Here is an 18,784-nt window from a genome sequence, read left to right on the forward strand (position 1 = left end):
TGTTAAGCTGTTCCTGTTCGTCAGGTTCTCATGCTTGGTAAAGCTCAGAGAAAATGTGTGGGTTTAAAACATGTTCTTCACTTCCTCAGTGTTTTTCAAGTTTGTATGTGTGTAAATGTTTGTTACATGTGTTTTGTGGTCAGTTTTCTCACACTGTTCAATTCATTGTATATATATTTTTTGTTCATACATTTGTGACTGTTCTTTAGATTGTTGGTTTAGGATCTCGTTAATGTTATGGGCCCCTTCATGAATTGGTCTTAGTATTCCTCAGGCAATAGCATGGTATTGCAAAGTTTTAAAGAAGCTCTTGCTATACGATGCCCAGAACATGGAAATGAAGAGAGTGTCACTGAAGAGAGTCGAACTGCGTAAAATATTTAAAGAGGTGTATTCTGAGCCAAATATAAGTGACCATGCTGGTGACGCAGCCTCAGCAGTCCCGAGAACATGTGTCCAAGTGGTCAGGGTGCAGCTGGGTTTATACATTGTAGGGAGGCATGAGACATCAATCACATCACACCTGTAATCCCAGCACTTTGGGAGGCCGAGGTGGATGTTGAGGTCAGGAGTTTGAGACCAGCCTGGCCAACATGGTGAAACCCTGCCTCTACTAAAAATATAAAAATTAGCCAGTTGGGGTGGCAGGCGCCTGTAATCCCAGCTACTCGGGAGGCTGAGGCAGGAGAACTGCTTGACCCGGGAGGTGGAGGTTGCAGTGAGCTCAGATCGCGACACTGCACTCCAGCCTGGGTGACAGAGCAAGACTCCGTCTTGGGGGCGGAGAAGACATTTTTTGGCTCAGAAAGGCAGGACAGCTCAAAGCAGGGGGCTTCCAGACTGTTGGTGAATGAAAACATTTTCTGGTTGACAATTGGTTGAGTTTGTCTAAAGACCTGGGTCATAGAAAAAAAATGTTCAGGTTAAGATATGATTGTGGAGAAGGTTCCTTTGAAGTCTCATAGTGACTGCCCTTAGAGACAATAGATGACAAATGTTTCCTTTTCAGACCTTTAACATGTTCTAGACTTTGAGTTAATCTCTTCAGGATTGTGAGGGCCTGGAAGAAAAAGATATAGCTATGTGAATAGACTCTTGATAGATGCACATTTTCCCCCACAAAGGATGGCTTTGCAAGGACAATTTCAGTTGGTTTGTAGGACACGACTCCCAGGCCCCTTAGGAATTTGGGCAAGATAAAAAATCAGAACTTAGTCTTCAAGAGTTAAATCCTAATGCAGTCTGTTTCAAGTAATGTTTGTACCTCAGGATACAAAGTTAAGGTTTGAAGACCCATGTAAAGAGATGCTTCTAAAGATTGATGAGCATACATGTTTTGCTTTGCAGAATCTGCGTGAGTCTAGAGAAACTGCCAGTGGGGGAGAAACGTGTATTACAAGGAAGGTGCTCAAGACTCTAACCCTCACCACTGTGGAGGCTAGCCAGTAAAACCCGTCAGAGCTGGAGCAGTCTCCTCCTCTGGGGTGGGGTGGTGTGGGGTGGGAATCCCCGGCCCCCCAGGTGATTGGATGAGGCTCATCCACATTAGGGAGGCAACCTGCTTTACCAGTCTCCCGATCCAAATGCTAATCTCATCCAGAATCACCCAGAAGGATGTTCGGCTCAATATTTGGGAACTCTGTGCATGGATGGCCCAGTCAGCCTGAACATGAAATCAACCACGTGTCCATCTCTTGTCAAGTTGGCACCCATATGCATTTCCTTAACTCAGGCTTAATCTTCAAGTGAAGACAAGAGCAAGGTCATAGCCACCTAACATGATACCACTATCCTACAGACAACCAAAAGCGCACTAGCTGCTTGCCTAGTGGAGGTCACGTTCCCCTGTGATACTTATGGTTCTACTTGATACGGGGTAACTTAATAGGCAGTATGTGTATGTTACGTAAGAGGATAAGAGGGAAGAAAACTGATACGTGCTTAACTATAACATACATAGACTATATGTGACAAATACTGGTCACAAAATAAGCAGGAAATACTCCAAGCATTGATGGTCCTCTTTCCTGTAACTGATTCTGTGGACACAACCACTTTCTTCCACTGCCCATTCTGTGGTCCTGTGCCTGCCTTAAGCAAGCACCTCACTGGTTGTGGTTCTTTCTGTTGAGGTAAAGTAAAAAAGAAGTCTATAGCACATTTGATTAACAAGTGTCTTAAGATTTATTTCTAAAGTATAAAAGTATGATCAGTATAATCCAAAAGTAATAACACATGCTGGGTTTAAGAATTTGAAAATGGGAGTGAGGTGTGAGGAGGAGGAGGTCTTGCCCCTCCGCCCCTAGTTGGAGCCCCATGGGAGCGTTGTAGCACGTTCTGTATAGTTCGGATGCGCACAGGCCTCCCTGCCTCTCTCCAGCTCTGCTAGCCAGGAGCACTTCCAAGTCTGCATTTCACAGGCTTGCTCGCCTCTGCGTGGTTATTCTCACATCAGTAACAGTTGCACACTCAGCAGCTTCGTTCTGCGTTTGGGAGAGTTGAGTTCCCTGACGTAGAATTGCTGGGTTGAAGGTTTTTATAATAAAAATATTGGTCTTATTTTGGGGGCTGAAGGTTTTAAAAGCTTAATACATACTTCTAGATTGCTTTTCAAAACGACAGAAAGCGGCACGTGATAAGTAGCTCATCCTTGAAATAAGGACTTGTCTGATCCCAAGTGGCAACTTTTAACTATATATAGTTATAAGTATTGAAATTCTTTTAATGTTTCTTAACACTGTTTGTATTATAAATGAGACTTCGTTTTTAGGGTAACTTGTGGTTTTAATATTTGAAATTATAGGAGTTAAAATTCAGTGAATACCTGAATTGTAAAAAATTATATTTAAACTATAAAATGTCAGTAGAGAAATAAACAAGATAAAGATTTTTTTCATACAAGAAAATGGAACTGAAAAGCGTTGGCTTTCTCATAACATACTTACTCAACCAGCTTTTGAGGTAGCTTCTGTAGATGATGTTTATAATTATGAATGTCCTCGTCTTAATTTAGCCTGGAATTGAAACCAGTTAAAATAACTTGGCTAGTACTGCTATCACTCAGACACTGACTGGTTCAAGATGCATCCAAAAGCTCAATGCCTTGTGGACAACTTCTAAGGGTTTAGTTGCCATGGATTTAAAGAAATTGTGACTGAACCAATCTGTTAACATTGATAAATGGGAAATTGCAGAAGGATATAGATGTTGTAGAGTGTGTAAAAGTAACTTGGTTTAGGGACTCAGGTATGGACAGTGAGACTGGCCACACGAGTGCCTTTCTTTGGATCTCACTGTCACACTCTTACCCAGGTTGGAGTGCAGTGGCTGTTGACAGGTGTGATCATAGCTCCCTGCAACCATGGATTTCTGGGCTCAGCAGTTCTGCCTCAACTTCCCAAGAAGCTGGGACTAAAGATGTATACCACCACACCTGGCTAATTTTTAAATTTATTGTAGAGAAGGGGTCTTGTTACGTTGCCTAGGTTGGTCTTGAACTCCTGACCTCCAGGGATGTCTCCTGTCTTGGCCTCCTTAGGAGCTGAAACTACAGATATATGCTAATGTCCTCAATTTATGGTAATGCAGAAATGCCTTTTGTTTTTGAGATGGACTCATGTTCTCTTGCCCAGGCTGCAGTGCAGTGGCGCGATCTCAGCTCACTGTATCCTCCACCTCTGGGATTCAGGCAGTTTTCGTGCCTCAGCCTCCTGGGTAGCTGAGACTGCAGGTGCCCATCACCACTCCTGGCTAACTTTTTTTGTATTTTTAGTACAAAATGTTGGCCAGGCTGGTCTCAAAACTCCTGACCTCAAGTGATCTGCCTGCCTCGGCCTCCCGAAGTGCGGGGATTATAGGCGTGAGCTACTGTGGCCTCCTGGAAATGCTTTTTAAGGATCACCTCCTAGGGGAGATGAAGAGAGTTACCGTAGCATAATCAGTTTTAACTGTATTTGTAATGTTTGTTTCTTTACCTGGGGGGATATATTGTAGATATGTCAGATAACATATGTGACCCAGTGGTGTGCAGGCTATGGCTATAAAGTAGAAAGTTACTAAATAGAATGCTTGGATTTTATTGGAATTGGATGCAGTTTTTGTGTCCTAGAGAAATTCACAAAATGTTCCTAGTTTTAGATACAAGGTTATGATTTAACATCTTTGCTTTTGTTCTTTCTTGTCTTTGAGTAGAACAGTGGGGGACAGTAAGGTCTGTTTGTAAAGTACCTATGACCGTCTTCTTATTTTTATGGGTGGGGGGCATTGACTGTGGAATGTGGGCGGTAACTTGCAGTCAGTAACAGTTTGAGTAACTTCTTGTTGGCATCCCCGTTCTGCCATTCCTCCTCTAGGTCTCCACCTCTCGCTGGCTTGTGGGCGGAGGGGCAGATTGGCGCATGGGGTGTCCGGGCACTGGTCGTGCATGCCTTCTTCCTCTTCTGTCTTCCAAAAAGTAACCAGTGACGAGCTCTCCCAGTGTTTCTTTCTTTGCCACTCAATGTCTTGGGCTTGGCATTGGGTAAAGCCGACTGGCCAGTTTCATTCCGACGAGCTTTATGATAGTCTGGTGTGGACCTCTGTCCTCTCTGCTATGCAGAAGCTTCCTCAGCCTTTGCTCCTCACTATGTACTATTTGCTGGTCTTGGGGGTACCCAGCATCTTAGGGTTTTGACTGCCCACCTGTACGTCGATCCTTTTTTTTTTTTTTTTTTTTTTTTTTGAGACGGAGTCTCGCTCTGTCGCCCGGGCTGGAGTGCAGTGGCCGGATCTCAGCTCACTGCAAGCTCCGCCTCCCGGGTTTACGCCATTCTCCTGCCTCAGCCTCCCAAGTAACTGGGACTACAGGCGCCCACCACCTCGCCCGGCTAGTTTTTTTTTTTTTGTATTTTTTATTAGAGACGGGGTTTCACCGTGTTAGCCAGGATGGTCTCGATCTCCTGACCTCGTGATCCGCCCGTCTCGGCCTCCCAAAGCGTTGGGATTACAGGCTTGAGCCACCGCGCCCGGCCTGAATTTTCTTTAGTAGGGACAAAGTCTTGCTATGTTGCCCAGCCTGGATTCAAACTCCTGAGCCCAAGGAATCCTCTCACTCAGCCTCCAGAGTAGCTGGATCAAGTCACTCTTGTTCATAACCTCAGTTGCTTCATGAGTCTCGATTTCTGCCTAATTTCAGTGCTTATTGTTGTATCCTTGTGTGCTGCGGTATTTATTGTTAACCTTTGTGACTCGAATGTATCCACTCCCTTCTTTGGTCACTCTGGCCTGCAAATAGGCCATATTAATTCTTAGTTGGTTGTGGCTTGCCTTTGTCTTTATACCTTGCATGTGTTTATGTCTTAATGCATCTATTAGGATTCCTTGCTTTTATCACAGGTTTCCCATGTTTTCTGAAAAAATTACAGTAATTAATGCAGCACCCAGGTAAATTAAAAAGCTTTGTATACTTTATGAATTATTAGTAAGTATGCATTGATTGATAACACCAACGGAGGAAAACAAAACAGTCAGTTCTGATCTTGATTTTCAGGAGCATTTTGTGTTTCCACTTGGCAGCGTGATGCTTCCTCACATTGGTGATTTTCTGTTGAGACACCTTCAGGCGTAATCTATGTCTGCTGGTTAACATTTGTTCAGAATTGATTTCAGCTAATCCTTAAAAGTTTTTTGAGACATCACACTTAGAATGAAAGGAATTTCCTTTGCCGAGGTTCATCAGGTATTTACACTTAGTTTACATGGCCACACCATTCCTCTTCTCTCTCTGTGTGTGTATGTGCATGTTAGGGTAATCCATTTTTCTGTTTGTTTCTGAATTGCTTTGGAGAAGGCAACTCAGACTCCCAAGGAATACAACAGCCTCAGTGTAAAGCTTTTCTCACTTTTCCAGTGGTCATAGCAGGAATAGCATCTAACAGGACCTCAGATCAGTGATGTGAAAAGAGCTGAGTTTGAAGTGCATATTGATGCTCCATAAAGAATGTGTATATGTGCTGTTTTTAAATTAAGTCTGGTAATTTATTTGATATAAGGTATTGTAGTTTTAGTTGAATTAAACAGTTGGTGAAACTGTTGGTGAGGTAGTCTTTCAGTTACTCTGTAGATAAGCTCTTTTGTTACAACCTCGTCTTAAGCTTTTTGTTCCTGAATATGTTACAAACATCTATTTTCTCTTACTGTAGCTGTCACATGAGGAAAAAAACTTGAAAAAAAGATTTCATAGTGTGTGTTTATGTTTGATTTTAGAAGACCCTTTTGAGGACTTCTTTGGGAATCGAAGGGGTCCCCGAGGAAGCAGAAGCCGAGGGACGGGGTCGTTTTTCTCCGCGTTCAGTGGATTCCCGTCTTTTGGAAGTGGATTTTCTTCTTTTGATACAGGTATTAAATCCCTAGGTTTAATTTCTGTTATCTTAACAGTGGTTAGTACTTATAAGCATAATACTCTTTTAGAGTAATTTAAAATATGTGCATTGCTTTCGTAGAATAGCATTGTAGATTTGCCAGCTTTTTTTGGTATACAAGTCTATGCTTAATAACCTACATTTTCTCCTAATCTTCCTAAGAATGTTGTACTTGGAAATCTCTTAATATAATAATCAAGGCCAGAATGTAATGAAATTCTTAGTTAAAAAGGGGCAAGGTATGTTCTGTGTCAGTAGGTGGAAAGTAACGCACTTGGAAAATCTCACTAACCTTCATGCTGTCTAACCTCCTTTGCAGTTAAAACAAAAGTGCGCAAATAGGTAGCATCCCAGGAGTGTCCCACTGGATGGAATCGAAGGCTAGGCCTTAACACCAGCCCAGGCCAGGCTCACTCACTAGTGAAGTGTCAGCCTCGCTCACGTAGCTCTTCATAAGTGGAAACATAGCTTATAGACTGGAGTAATATGAATATGTATATAAACACACATTATATACCTGTGAGTTTAGCCAGAAGAATTAGCATCCCATTTTTCTCTGAAGCTTACCCAGTTTCTCTTCACAGAGGAGCTCTTTTTTTTTTTTTTTTTAAATTTAAAAAGACAGGGTCTCACTTTTAATAAGTGCCACTCTTAGTGTAGTGGCATGGTCTCGGCTCACTGCAGCCTCCTGCCTCCTGGGTTCGAGTGATTCTTGTGCCTCAGCCTTCTGAGTAGCTGGGATTACAGGTGTGCACCAGCAGGCTCAGCTAATTTTTGTATTTTTAATGGAGACAGGGTTTTTGCCATGTTGGCCAGGCTGGTCTTGAACTGACCTCAGGTGATCCACCTGCCCTGGCCTCCCAGAGTGCTGGGATCACAGGCATGAGCCACCACTCCTGGCCTGCAGCTGCTGTTTTGATTCTCTCATTTTTATTTTTAAGCCTCCATGGTAAGAATTGGGAGAGCTTGTTACATGGGGTTCCTTCATAATGGTCAGAATTTTATTTTCTTTTAACATTGTGCTCATGCCATCTAGGTAAGTAGTGAATTCTGCTTGATTGGACCTCAGTTTTGATGTGCTTTCCCTCAACAGATCCTCTCTTTAGATACCATGGAATATGCTGACCACAGGTTAAGAAAACTAGTTAAAAATACCATGTAAATAGTCCTTTTTAAAAGTAATCAGTGGCTCCTGTGTGTGTGTGTGTGGTGGGGGTGTAAGCCTTCTCCACTTCTGAGGTGCCTTACAGAGTATCACAAGAATAAGTACTTAGCGAGGCTTGATCTAGACCGTTGCAGTGGTCACCAGCCACGTGTGGGTCCTGAGCCCTGGAGGCCTGGCTGCTCCAAATGGAGATCAGCGGGAGTGTGAAACAGTCATTGGGTTTCAAAGATGCAACATGGAAAACAGTATAAAGTATCACAAACAATTTGATTTTTTGTATTTCCAATTGAAATATTTTGGATATACTGTATTAAATAAAATACTGCAATTAATTTCACTAGTTTCTGCTTTTCAGTGAAGTCGTTAGAAAAGGTAAACTTAACATACCTGGCTCACATATTTCTTCAGTACGCCACTAGCACTAGACAGTATCTGGCCTTAGATGATTGAATCATGTTCAGAGGTATGCGTCATTTGTGTTAATGTGAGCATTTTGGAAGCAGGACAAGTATTAAGCTCTAACCAGTAGACCAGCTTTAATATAAAAAAATAGGTTTGCTTTAGTGTGACTTGTGAAATTTTTCGGTGTCCGCACTGATACAGTGTCCATAATGTATAATTGAGAATGGTGTCCATGAACCGTAGAGACATAGGTTTTTCAGATGGATGCTTGTAGTATTCTTTCTACAGTTATTTTAGTTTTTTAATAATTTAGATTCTTATCCCCTGTGGTTCTTTGGTAAAGAGAAAGGAAGCCGGTTAGGTTTGCTGTTCTGCGGTGGTGAGGACATTCTGTTCTTGTGGGGTAAGGGTGTCCATCACAGTCCGTGGAGTTTACAAGCCATGCCATAGCAAACAGAGCTTTGATACTGAGGCTGCTCTGCTGGTTGGAGCTTAATACCGGTCCCGGTTCCAGAATGTTCACATTAACACAACGCATGTGCTGCGTGGTGCCCGGCAGACCACCCACAAGCCGGGGTGGTCTTTGCCATGTCAGAAAGGCTGCTCATGTCCAGTGAAGCTCTGCATGAGGAGAGGGTGAGAGGCTGCACTCTCGCGTTCCCCTCGAGTCCCCACTGAGGGATTTGAGAGAGTCTTTCCCCCTGGGCACCCCAGCACTTCGGCTGAGGCCTTGCTAGTTGCATGGTTTATTATTCATTGGTTCTACGTCTTAACATTAAACAGTCTGCTACTGAATTTTCAGACTCTTGTCTTTGCATTAGTAGTTGACATATTTCTCTAAGCATTTTTCTTTTCTGTTTTCCTGTAGGATTTACTTCATTTGGGTCACTAGGTCATGGGGGCCTCACTTCATTCTCTTCCACGTCATTTGGTGGTGGTGGCATGGGCAACTTCAAATCGATATCAACTTCAACTAAAATGGTTAATGGCAGAAAAATCACTACAAAGAGGTACTGTGCTAATCTGCATTTCATATTTTTAGTAAGTGGGCATGATGTTTCACTGGTGCCATGCTGCACGTCTCCCAGAGTGTGAAGCAGAGCTTGTTGTGTGCTGCATCTGGCACCATGAAAATCTTCTCTCCAAATTCATTAATTAAAGCTCTTCCTCTTAAATTTTACTTAACTGTTGATTAGAGGGGATCTTTAATGTAAATAAAAGATAAGTTGTAAATAAAAGATAATAACTTAAGTGTAACAAGTTTCTGCAGCTTTGTTAAGATGACTGAATGGAGAATTTTTAATAGTAAAGCTTTTACTGTTTTATAGCCTCTGCTTGTATTTAGCATCCACCTGTACAGTATTTGAGACAATTTATTTTGTCAGGTTAATTCTGTTTTAGGAAAGGAAGACGTATTGTTCACAGGTTGGCTTCAGCCGTGTTTTTACAGCCTGAAAATTACTTATATTCATGGTGTATTTCAGTAATGTCCTTAAAAAACTTAGTTACCCTCACACATGTATTTACTTTACCGGAAAGGTTTTTAAATGAATTTTTTTCCTACAGAATTGTCGAGAACGGTCAAGAAAGAGTAGAAGTTGAAGAAGACGGCCAGTTAAAGTCCTTAACAATAAATGGTAAGGAGCAGCTGCTGCGCTTGGATAACAAGTAATTCAACGCACGCGCTTAACAGAAATGTTAAACTATAACAAGCATCATTTGAGGATTAACAGGAACATTTTTTTGAAGATTTCAAACGAACTCGACTTTCAGTATAATTGTACCTAAAGTATTTATAAACAGCTCATCGGAGCCTCTATTTGTCATAGACTTTTGAGTTTATTGTTGGGACCACATAATAGGACCATTTTTTTTTTGTCTTTAAAATTGTTGTAAATCTCTGTATGCACTTTGCTTTTTTATTAAACGTACTCCAAGGTGAGTCTTGACTCTTTAGTGTAGGACAAGATTGTACACTAACACCAGCATGGACCTGCTTTTCATTGTGTCTGAAATGTGAGCCACGTAGTGTCGGCCTGCTGTGAAGTTAACATTACCAGGACGATTCTTCTACAGAAATAATTTCAATTTTTTTCAGTATTTAGTAGTGAAAGATATTAATGCATTAATGGTAATACATTTCTGGTTTAATATAAATTAAGGATGTTTTCTAGTTGTGCATGAATGCTGGCAACTTAGTAAGTTTTGACAATTGTTTAAATATGTAATGTTAAGCTTAGGTTTAAAAAAGTAAAGCTGGTAAACTGGGTCTTTGTCATTTGCTTTAAAAAAAAAAAAGAAAATAAATGCGAATGTGTTGGTGCATTCTTCCTGAGTGGGATCTGGAGCTTTTTTGTGTCTGTGTATGATTTGTGCCTGGGCTTCTAGTGTCACTTTAATAGCGTTTCGTGCTATTATGCCGCACCTCAGTTACATGTAGACATTTTCTTCAGTATATTTGAAGTATATGAAGATTTTCATATTGTAAGTTGCGATTTAGCAATTGATCAAACATTTAATTATGGTAACATTTCTACAGGAGAGGGAAGAAACCATTGTATAATTTTTCATTCTTAAAGTATGTTCTAGGTTTTAGGATTTGATGTAAGATCACTTATGGAGCCGGGCACAGTAGCTCACTCCTGCAATCCTAGCACTTTGGGAGGCCTAGGCGGGTGGATCACCTGAGGTCAGGAGTTCGAGACTAGCCTGACCAGGATGGTGAAACCCCTGTCTCTACTGAAAAATTAGCTGGGCGTGGTGGCAGGTGCCTGTAATCCCAGCTACTTGGGAGGCTGAGGCAGGAGAATTGCTTGAACCCGGGAGGTGGAGGTTGCAGTGAGCCAAGATCATGCTATTGTACTCCAGTCTGGGAGGCAGAGCGAGACTTCATCTCAAAAAAAAAAAAAAAATCACTTCTGGACAGTATGCATGGGACAGTCATGGAATGATTTAGGAGTGAGCAAAATAAAGGTCTTTTGTTTCTCAGTTTGTAATACCTTTCATGATTGCCATTGGTAACTAGAATCCTAGCTGTAGTGAATATTGAACTAGATTTATACTGGATTTAAAACTGTTTTGTTTTGGAACTAAATAGTGTGAAAACTGCTAGAAGGACGGGCGGGTCCCTGACAAACAGCGCTTTCCATCTGTGCTGGCTTTGCAGGAGGGCATAGAGATTGCTCAGGATATGCCAGAGCGTTTAAGGAACCTGATGTGCTGTTTCTGAAAATAAGTAAAAAATATTTTAAGGAATTTCATAGGAGCTCAAAAAAGCATAGCAACAGTTAAGTATTTGGGGACAGTTGAACTACAAGAAGAAGAAGGAGTAATGTGCTTGTCTGTTGTGTCGGAAATAACCCAGCACACGGCACTTCGTGTCTCTGGATAAGGTAGGTATGCAGTCATGGCAAGTGCGGGAAAGCGGGACAGCGCCCTGTAGTGTTGGAAATCCCACCTCACAACTAGCATTGTGGGATCATAGAGTGCGCTTTTGTTTATGCTATCAGGACGGGTGGCTTCTTTGTTACTAAATGAGAAATTCAAGTAGATACTTTGGACTTCAGGGTTTTATATTTTTCATAAGTGGGTGGGATGAGTCAGTGTAGCAGCCTTGAGACATCCAGGGATGTCCAGAAAGACCAGGAAAATGAAGACAAGTCTTGACCTGTAATTGTTAAACTAGGAAACAGTTTGCTATAGCTTTGGTGCTGCAAAAGTTTAGAATACATTTGGTTGTTCTAGACTTCGTGGAGTGTTTCATGCAACTCTGGCTGTGAACAGCCTACTCAACATGGTGTTACAGGTAAAATATGTTTGACTCCTAAGAAATCTTTCTGGTGAAAACTTTTTTTGAGGGGGAGGGAGCATTCATTTGTACTTGGGAAGATTACCGTTTTTTTTTAAGTTTTGAGATAGTCTTGCTGTGTCATCCAGACTGGAGTGCAGTGGCGTGATCTTGGCTCACTGTAACCTCTGCCTCCGGGGTTCAAGCGGTTCTCCTACGTCAGCCTCCTGAGTAGCTGGGATTACAGGTGCCTGCCACCACACTCAGCTAATTTTTGTATTTTTAGTAGAGGTGGGATTTCACCATGTTGTCAGGGCTGGTCTGGAACTTTTGACCTCAAGTGATTCATCCACCTTGGCCTCCCAAAGTGCTGGACAGGCATGAGCCACTGCGCCTGGCTGAGAAAATTACTTTTATTCTGTTCTTCCGTTGATAGAAGTTTAATTTTATTAAGTTACTAATAGAAAACCTATTTGTTGCTGTCAAATCTTACACCTTTGATTTTTAAACCCTGTTAAGATTATTCCTAGAGAATTCAGTCTAAGTGTGCATGAGAGCAGCTTTGAAAAGTTAGGAAATGGCTTTGAGCATTGACAGCATCACTCAAGTAAATGATGACTTGGAATAAGAATAGCATTTGATTTAAATTAGTTTCTGGTAAAGTCAACCGTCTCTTTACTTTCTGTAGTGTTAAGCGCCTTTGAAAACAGGAAGCCGAACGCTCCTAAACGGCACATGCCTGGTTGTGCACGGCCCCACATGGTCCCAGCCATTCCGGGATGTGCGTCTGCTGTCTTTGGTTTGTGCTCAATGTCCCTGTTTGAGAGTCTTAAGTTTTATTTTTAAAGTCTTTAATTTTTAAAAATACTTCAATAGCTTTTGGGGAGGTAAGTGGTTTTTAGTGACGTGGATGCATTATATTGTAGTGTTGAATTCTGAGATGTCGGTGCTGCTGTCGCCTAAGCAGTGTATGTTGTACCCAAACTGTAGTTTTTTAATCGCTGTTTGGCATCCTTTTGTCTGGAAGGCTCAATAATCTGTGTTTTTGTCATCTCCTATTTTCCTATTCCTTGTAGTTCCCCAGCCCCCGTTGGTTTAATTCAGTGATGGATTATTCCTTATATCTCTATCCTTTATAAAATTTAAGCTTTTTAAACTCCAAAGATTCCAGGCTTGATTTTGGAAACTCAGGGTTTTAAATCATCTGAAAGATGTCAGTCAGTCTTGGCATCGTGGGTGACTCGCTTTTCCTCTTGGATGTCCTCCAGTAAGTAGCTTTTAGAAGTGGGTGGAGTTAGTGTCACCATTTGCTAAACTTACCTGTGCACCTGGCGTGCTGAAGTAAATGTTCCTTACAGTGTGGTAACGCTTGAGGAACATTGTGGGATGATTGTCTTTCCAATCCATTTTAGTTTCTGTTTGTTAATTAAAGCTTTAAAAATGCCTGCTTATCCTGTCTTGATTACCTTCTAGCCATCATTTCTCTTCAGGGAATACTGATCTTGTTTTAACCACTACGGAATGAATTAGAAACATTTTTATTTGCAGAGGATTCAACAGTAATAAATAATTGGCATATTCTCTGTTATTGATGGGCAGCGGTGTTGAAATTTAGCCATTAGCATGTTCAGTAACAGAATGGAGGCAGATATTATTTCTGGAGGTTTTCAAGCACAAAATTAGTTGATATGAATACTTGATTTAGTGGGGTCTAGAGGGGGCTGAATTACATAACCCACTGCTCGTATTTTTAAAGATGAAAGTATGAGATCTTACCCTTTGGGGTCTTGGTTTCAAAGCCTTTGGATATGGTATTCCTAGCTGTTCTAGGGACATGGGGGGAACTAGATGTAGGCCTTGGTACTAAAGTGTGACCAGTGGTTGAAATGGGGTAGACCGAAGTCTTTGGCTACGTTATTTCGTCTTCCTGTTTAAAAAGGTGAAAAGACGGAATGTCACAGCAGCTATTCCTGTGTTAGAAATCTAGATGTCACTGAGTTCCAGAGGCGGCAGAGTTTATGATTGGGCATCAGAAAGCCGGTCTTGGCTTCTGTGCTTTGGTCAGTATTTGCTGACTTTTGTGCAGGGTATCGGTTAGTGTCACGTAACTGTTCACTAAGGATTCGACTCTGAGCTTTGTGGCCTGGGTGAGTTGCAGACTCAGGGGTTGAGACCCCCGAATGCGCTTTGCCCTTTTCCCTGTACCCTGATAGGGAGAAGATTCCTGCCCTGGAGCGCAACTCCCACAGGAATGCGGGTCCTGTGAAGGCAGTAATTCTTGTCTGTCTTGCTACTGCTGTGTCCTGGCAGGTGTGCCCTGGAAGCATCTTGCTGCGGAAACCCCGATGGTGGTTGCCGTCCCACAGCCCTTGATTCAGAGATGCCCTGGACCCTGGCTGCCTGGAGAGTAGAGCAGGGCCTCACTCCTGCACCCCTCCTGCTGTGTGGCCTGCAGCCCAGCCTGCTGTTGGAAGCTTGCCATGTGGATCAGAAGGACCTGCGTCTTGGCTTACAAAGATTCTCCACTCCGGGGAGCCCTGACTAGCAAATGCCTGTGTAGTGTCGATGCCACAGTCTCGTCGGTGCACACTGCAGTTGCTAGCATAGTGTCCTTTTCTGCCCTGTTAGGTTGGTTTCTTTCTTAAACAGGGCAGCACTGTCATCCCGTTCCCCCACCTTGTCCTTCCTCTTCCCCCTAGCCGGTTACTGAACTGACTGCCGTTCAGGCACTGGTGGGAAATCACTCCCAGAACTTCCGGAACCATAGAGACTGGAGGTGTTCTGAAGGAGGCTTTGGTGCTGAAACATTGTTGCAGAAATGTGGGGTGGGGCCTCTTTCCCGCCGGTCTCACCTACGGGATGTGGTTTGCTTCCCGTGGGGTCAGCGCTGTGCTGGGAGGTCTGAGAGGTGACATTTTCCTCTGTCTTCCCACAGCTGCCCTGAGTTGGCAAGAAGTGCTGTGCCCAACAACAGGGTCTCATTGCTAATGGTGTGTGGGGGAGACGTGGCTCCTGAGGCTTGGAGCATTCATTCATTCATTCCTTTATGTTATTTTACATTTTACTTAACTTTTGGACCAGGTCTTGCTCTGTAACCCAGGCTGGAGTACAGTGGTGCAGTCACAGCTCTCTGTAGCCTGGAACTCCTGGGCTCAAGCATTCCTCCCACCTCAGCCCCTAAGCAGTTGAGACTACAGCTGTGCGACGTAACGCCTGGCTATAGCTTCTTGTATTTTTTAGTAGAGGCGGGGTTTTCGCCATGTTGCCCAGGCTGGTCTTGAACTCGGGCTTGAGCGCTTCACCCCTTGGCCTCCCAGAGTGCTGGGATCACAGGCATGAGCCCCCACTCCTGGCCCAGAGCAGTTTACACTAAATGTCAGGACATTGCTGGTAGGAACAGCAGTCGGAGCATAAGCTCGGGGTGTGGTCGTCAGGGAACTGTGGAGTTTGCAGCCTGCAGGAGACACGTTTCTTTTTTTTTTTTTTTTTTTTGGGTGGAGTCTCGCTCTGTTACCCAGATTGGAGTGCAGTGGCGCCATCTCGCCTCACTACAAGCTCCGCCTCCTGGGTTCACGCTGTTCTCCTGCCTCAGCCTCCCGAGTAGCTAGGGACCACAGGCGCCCACCACCACGCCCGGCTAATTTTTTTGTGTTTTTAGTAGAGACGGGGTTTCACCATGTTAGCCAGGATGGTCTCGATCTCCTGGCCTCATGATCCGCCCGTCTCGGCCTCCCAAAGTGCTGGGATTACAGGCGTGAGCCACTGCGCCCGGCCTGCAAGACACGTTTCTTACATGCATTTCCGCCAAATTGAGAACTTTGCTGCTCGTCAGCTCTAGGCCAAATAACCTCTTACCCAAAACTTCCAGGGCTGCTCTACGTAATGCCAGGTCTCTGAGAAAGTAAAATCCAGAACTCGAACGAGAAACTATTTTCCACGAGTCTTTTCAGCCGTATCTTTCAATGTCCATGGGTCAACGGTCCCGGCACAGATGAATTGGCACTGGGCACGGTCTCCTGCGGTGGCTGCTGGGGGCTGAGCCTTCTCTGCCAGCCCCTGACAAGCAGGAAAGACAAGTTCCCCTAGTTGGGGTCTGTGCCCAGCATGAGTGGTCTATCTAGTGAGTGGCTGGGCACAGTTGTCCCCATCCATGGCTGATGTCTGGTGGCAGTTAGCAGCCACTGGGTCTCAGCCCAAGTCTCATGTGGAGCCTGGCAAAGCGTTGGTGTCCTTTTCCATGTAATATTTAAGGTATTTGTGTAGAGTCTTATGTACTTGTAGGAGCAGTTTGTTAAATTAGGTACCTAGAAGTTGAGCAATTGGCTTGAGAAACGTGTGCATTGAAAATTGGTAGGTTACCAGGCGCAGTGGCTCGTGCCTGTATTCCCAGTGCTCTGGGAGGCTGAGGTGGGCTGATTACTTTGAGCCCAGGAGTTTAAGACCAGCCTGGGCAACATGGTCAAACCACGTCTTTACAAAAAATAGAAAATTAGCTGGGCTTGGTGTGGCGTGCGCTTGTAGTCCCAGCTACTCGGGAGGCTGAGGTGGGAGGATCAGTTGAGCCGGGGATGTGAGGCTGCAGTGAGCCGTGATTGTGCCACTGCACTCCAGCCTGGGCAACAAGGAGACCCTGTCTCAAAAAAAAAAAAAAAAAACAGTCAAAAATGATTTCTCAGAAGGAGTCTTCTCCTATCAACAATGGATTGGGGTCTGTGTCGTCACACTTGCTAGTACTGTCAATAATTTCTAAAATCTGCATCTTGGCTATCTAGGGCAAGCATCTTGTGTTACCTGCGTGTGCCTCTTTTTCTGTGGACTTACTCTCCTGATTTTATAGGAGCCCTTTACGTACTAGTTGATTAGTCTGTGGCCTGCTGTGTTGAAAGTGTGTTTTTTTTTCCCCCCGTTTTCCTTTTGTTCATGTGACTTACTGTGTGGTAGTCTTAATTATTTACACAGACGTGTGTGTGTGCGTGTGCCTGTAACGAAACTGCCCCATATTTTTATTTTTTACTCCTGTGTGTGTGTACTTTTATTTACTTGGAAAGGTGGTTGTGTGGAAAACAGCCAGCTTTGTCCCAGACTTCCTGCCCGCATTGTCCACCACGTTTCTGCTGGACTCTCGTCCCATCTGGTTTCTTGCACCCTGTATGGATGGCAGTGCATCTGGAAATGCAGCTCGTTTCCAGCTCGTTTCTAGGCCAGTCTTCGTCATGCTTTCAGATGAAAGGTGCAGTCACCGTGAGGAACACCCCATGTAGATTTGGGAGAGCGTTTGACACCCGAGAGCCATGTGACAGTGTAATTTTTTTTTTCAACGTCCTGTTTTACAGACAGCTGTAAAGTGCTGTCTTAATACGTAGGTGTGCACGTTTCTTCAGTGTATCACTACATGAAGCGGGGAACGCCCTCTGTGTGTGTTTTCTTTTCTAACTTGTTACGGAAAACCAGGAAGTCGGTACGCCTTACATTGCTTTTTATCTCATCACTTTAGTCTTGGTATTCTGATTTTATTCTATTATTTTTATTTTTTTGCGATGGTGTCTTGCCGTGTCGTCCAGGCTGGAGTGCAGTGGTTTGATCTTGGCTCAGTGTAACCTCTGCCTCCTGGGTTCAAGCGATTCTCCTGCTTCAGCCTCCTGAGTAACTGGGATTACAGGTGCCTGCCACCACCCCCGGCTAATTTTTTTGTATTTTTAGTAGAGACAGTTTCACTATTTTAGTCAGGCTGGTCTCGAACTCCTGACCTCAAGTGATCTGCCCTCCTTGGCCTCCCAGAGTGCTGGGATTACAGGTGTGAGCTACCGCACCTCGCCTATTCTGATTTTAAAAAATAATTGGAATATCATATTTTTTACAGTTGGAAAACTCTATAAATTTTCTCATATTTACTCCCCCTCCCCTTTTTATTTTTTTGAGACACAGTTTCGCTCTTGTTGCCCAGGCTGGAGTGCAGTGGCGCAATCTAGACTCACCGCAACCTCCACCTCCCGGGTTCAAGTAATTCTCCTGCCTCAGCCTCCCAGGTAGCTCGGATTACAGGCATGCGCCACCATGCCTGGCTTATTTTGTATTTTTAGTAGAGACAGGGTTTCTCCATGTGGGTCAGGCTGATCTCGAACTCCTGACCTCAGGTGATCCGCCTGCCTCGACCTTCCAAAGTGCTGAGATTACAGGCGTGAGCCATCGCGCCCGGCTTATTTTTCTTATTGATATAAGTATTTTTGTGTTGTTTTCCAGCAGGCTGATTTTAGTATTTTACTGTGTGATTATGTTTCTGAGAAAGATTAGTTACTGTGTTTATGACCAAAAATTCCTCTACATGGCACTGTTGGGTTCTCTTGTACCTTGATTTTACTTTGGGTTTTAGATTGTGTAGACAGAGGGTGAGGGTGAGGCTCCCGGCCCTGTGATCTTGAGGGTGAGTTGGGAGCCGTCTGTGCCCTGCCTACCCCAACACCAGGTTCAGCTGCCCTTGAAGTCATTTATTTCTGGCACATTTCCTAGTTACTGGTATTTTAAACTGTGGCTAGTAATTGTACGTATTTGTGGGGCGTGTGTGTGCAGTGGGTGACGATCAGATTGGGGTGAATGGCAGAGCCACCTCAAACAGTTTATTGCTTTGTGTTGGGAACATTCGGAACCTCTCAGAAAACTGTAGTGATTTCCCAAGCTGTGGTTTGTTGAGGGGTTTTCTTTCATATCAGTTTGCTAATTTACGTGTTCACTGGAAGTGTCCGCGCGGTTTTGAGGCCTGTGATCACACGCCTTTCTCATCCTTCACGTTTGTCTGTGGCGTAAAGGCTTCCGAGTGTTCTCCTGTTGGTTTAGTTTCTCTTTCAGAAGAATAGCTTTCTGATAGAATATCTAATTATTATCCTAAGTTTTTCTTCCTATTCTTCTGGTTAGTTGTGCTTCTGCAGAATATTTATTTGCAGCATTTTTGTTCATTAATAGGAATTTTAAGAATTGCTTTTAAGTTTGACTTGTAAAACATTTTTGTTGATTTCTAAAAAAGTCGCTTGTTCTTTT

The 18,784-nt window shown here is 43.5% G+C and overlaps 1 protein-coding gene across 2 annotated transcripts in view; it reads left to right on the forward strand.

Annotated features, from left to right (window-relative positions):
* DNAJB6 (DnaJ heat shock protein family (Hsp40) member B6) overlaps window positions 1–18,784 on the forward strand; it is an 82,863-nt gene that overhangs the window by 40,965 nt on the left and 23,114 nt on the right. For both annotated transcript variants that reach the window (NM_001257911.1, XM_015135376.3), the window contains 3 exon segments: window positions 6,244–6,375; window positions 8,834–8,975; window positions 9,532–9,602. In NM_001257911.1, coding sequence (NP_001244840.1) covers window positions 6,244–6,375; window positions 8,834–8,975; window positions 9,532–9,602 — 345 coding nt within the window.

The sequence above is a fragment of the Macaca mulatta genome, chromosome 3, assembly GCF_049350105.2.
Source record: "Macaca mulatta isolate MMU2019108-1 chromosome 3, T2T-MMU8v2.0, whole genome shotgun sequence".
Taxonomy (NCBI): Eukaryota; Metazoa; Chordata; class Mammalia; order Primates; family Cercopithecidae; genus Macaca; species Macaca mulatta.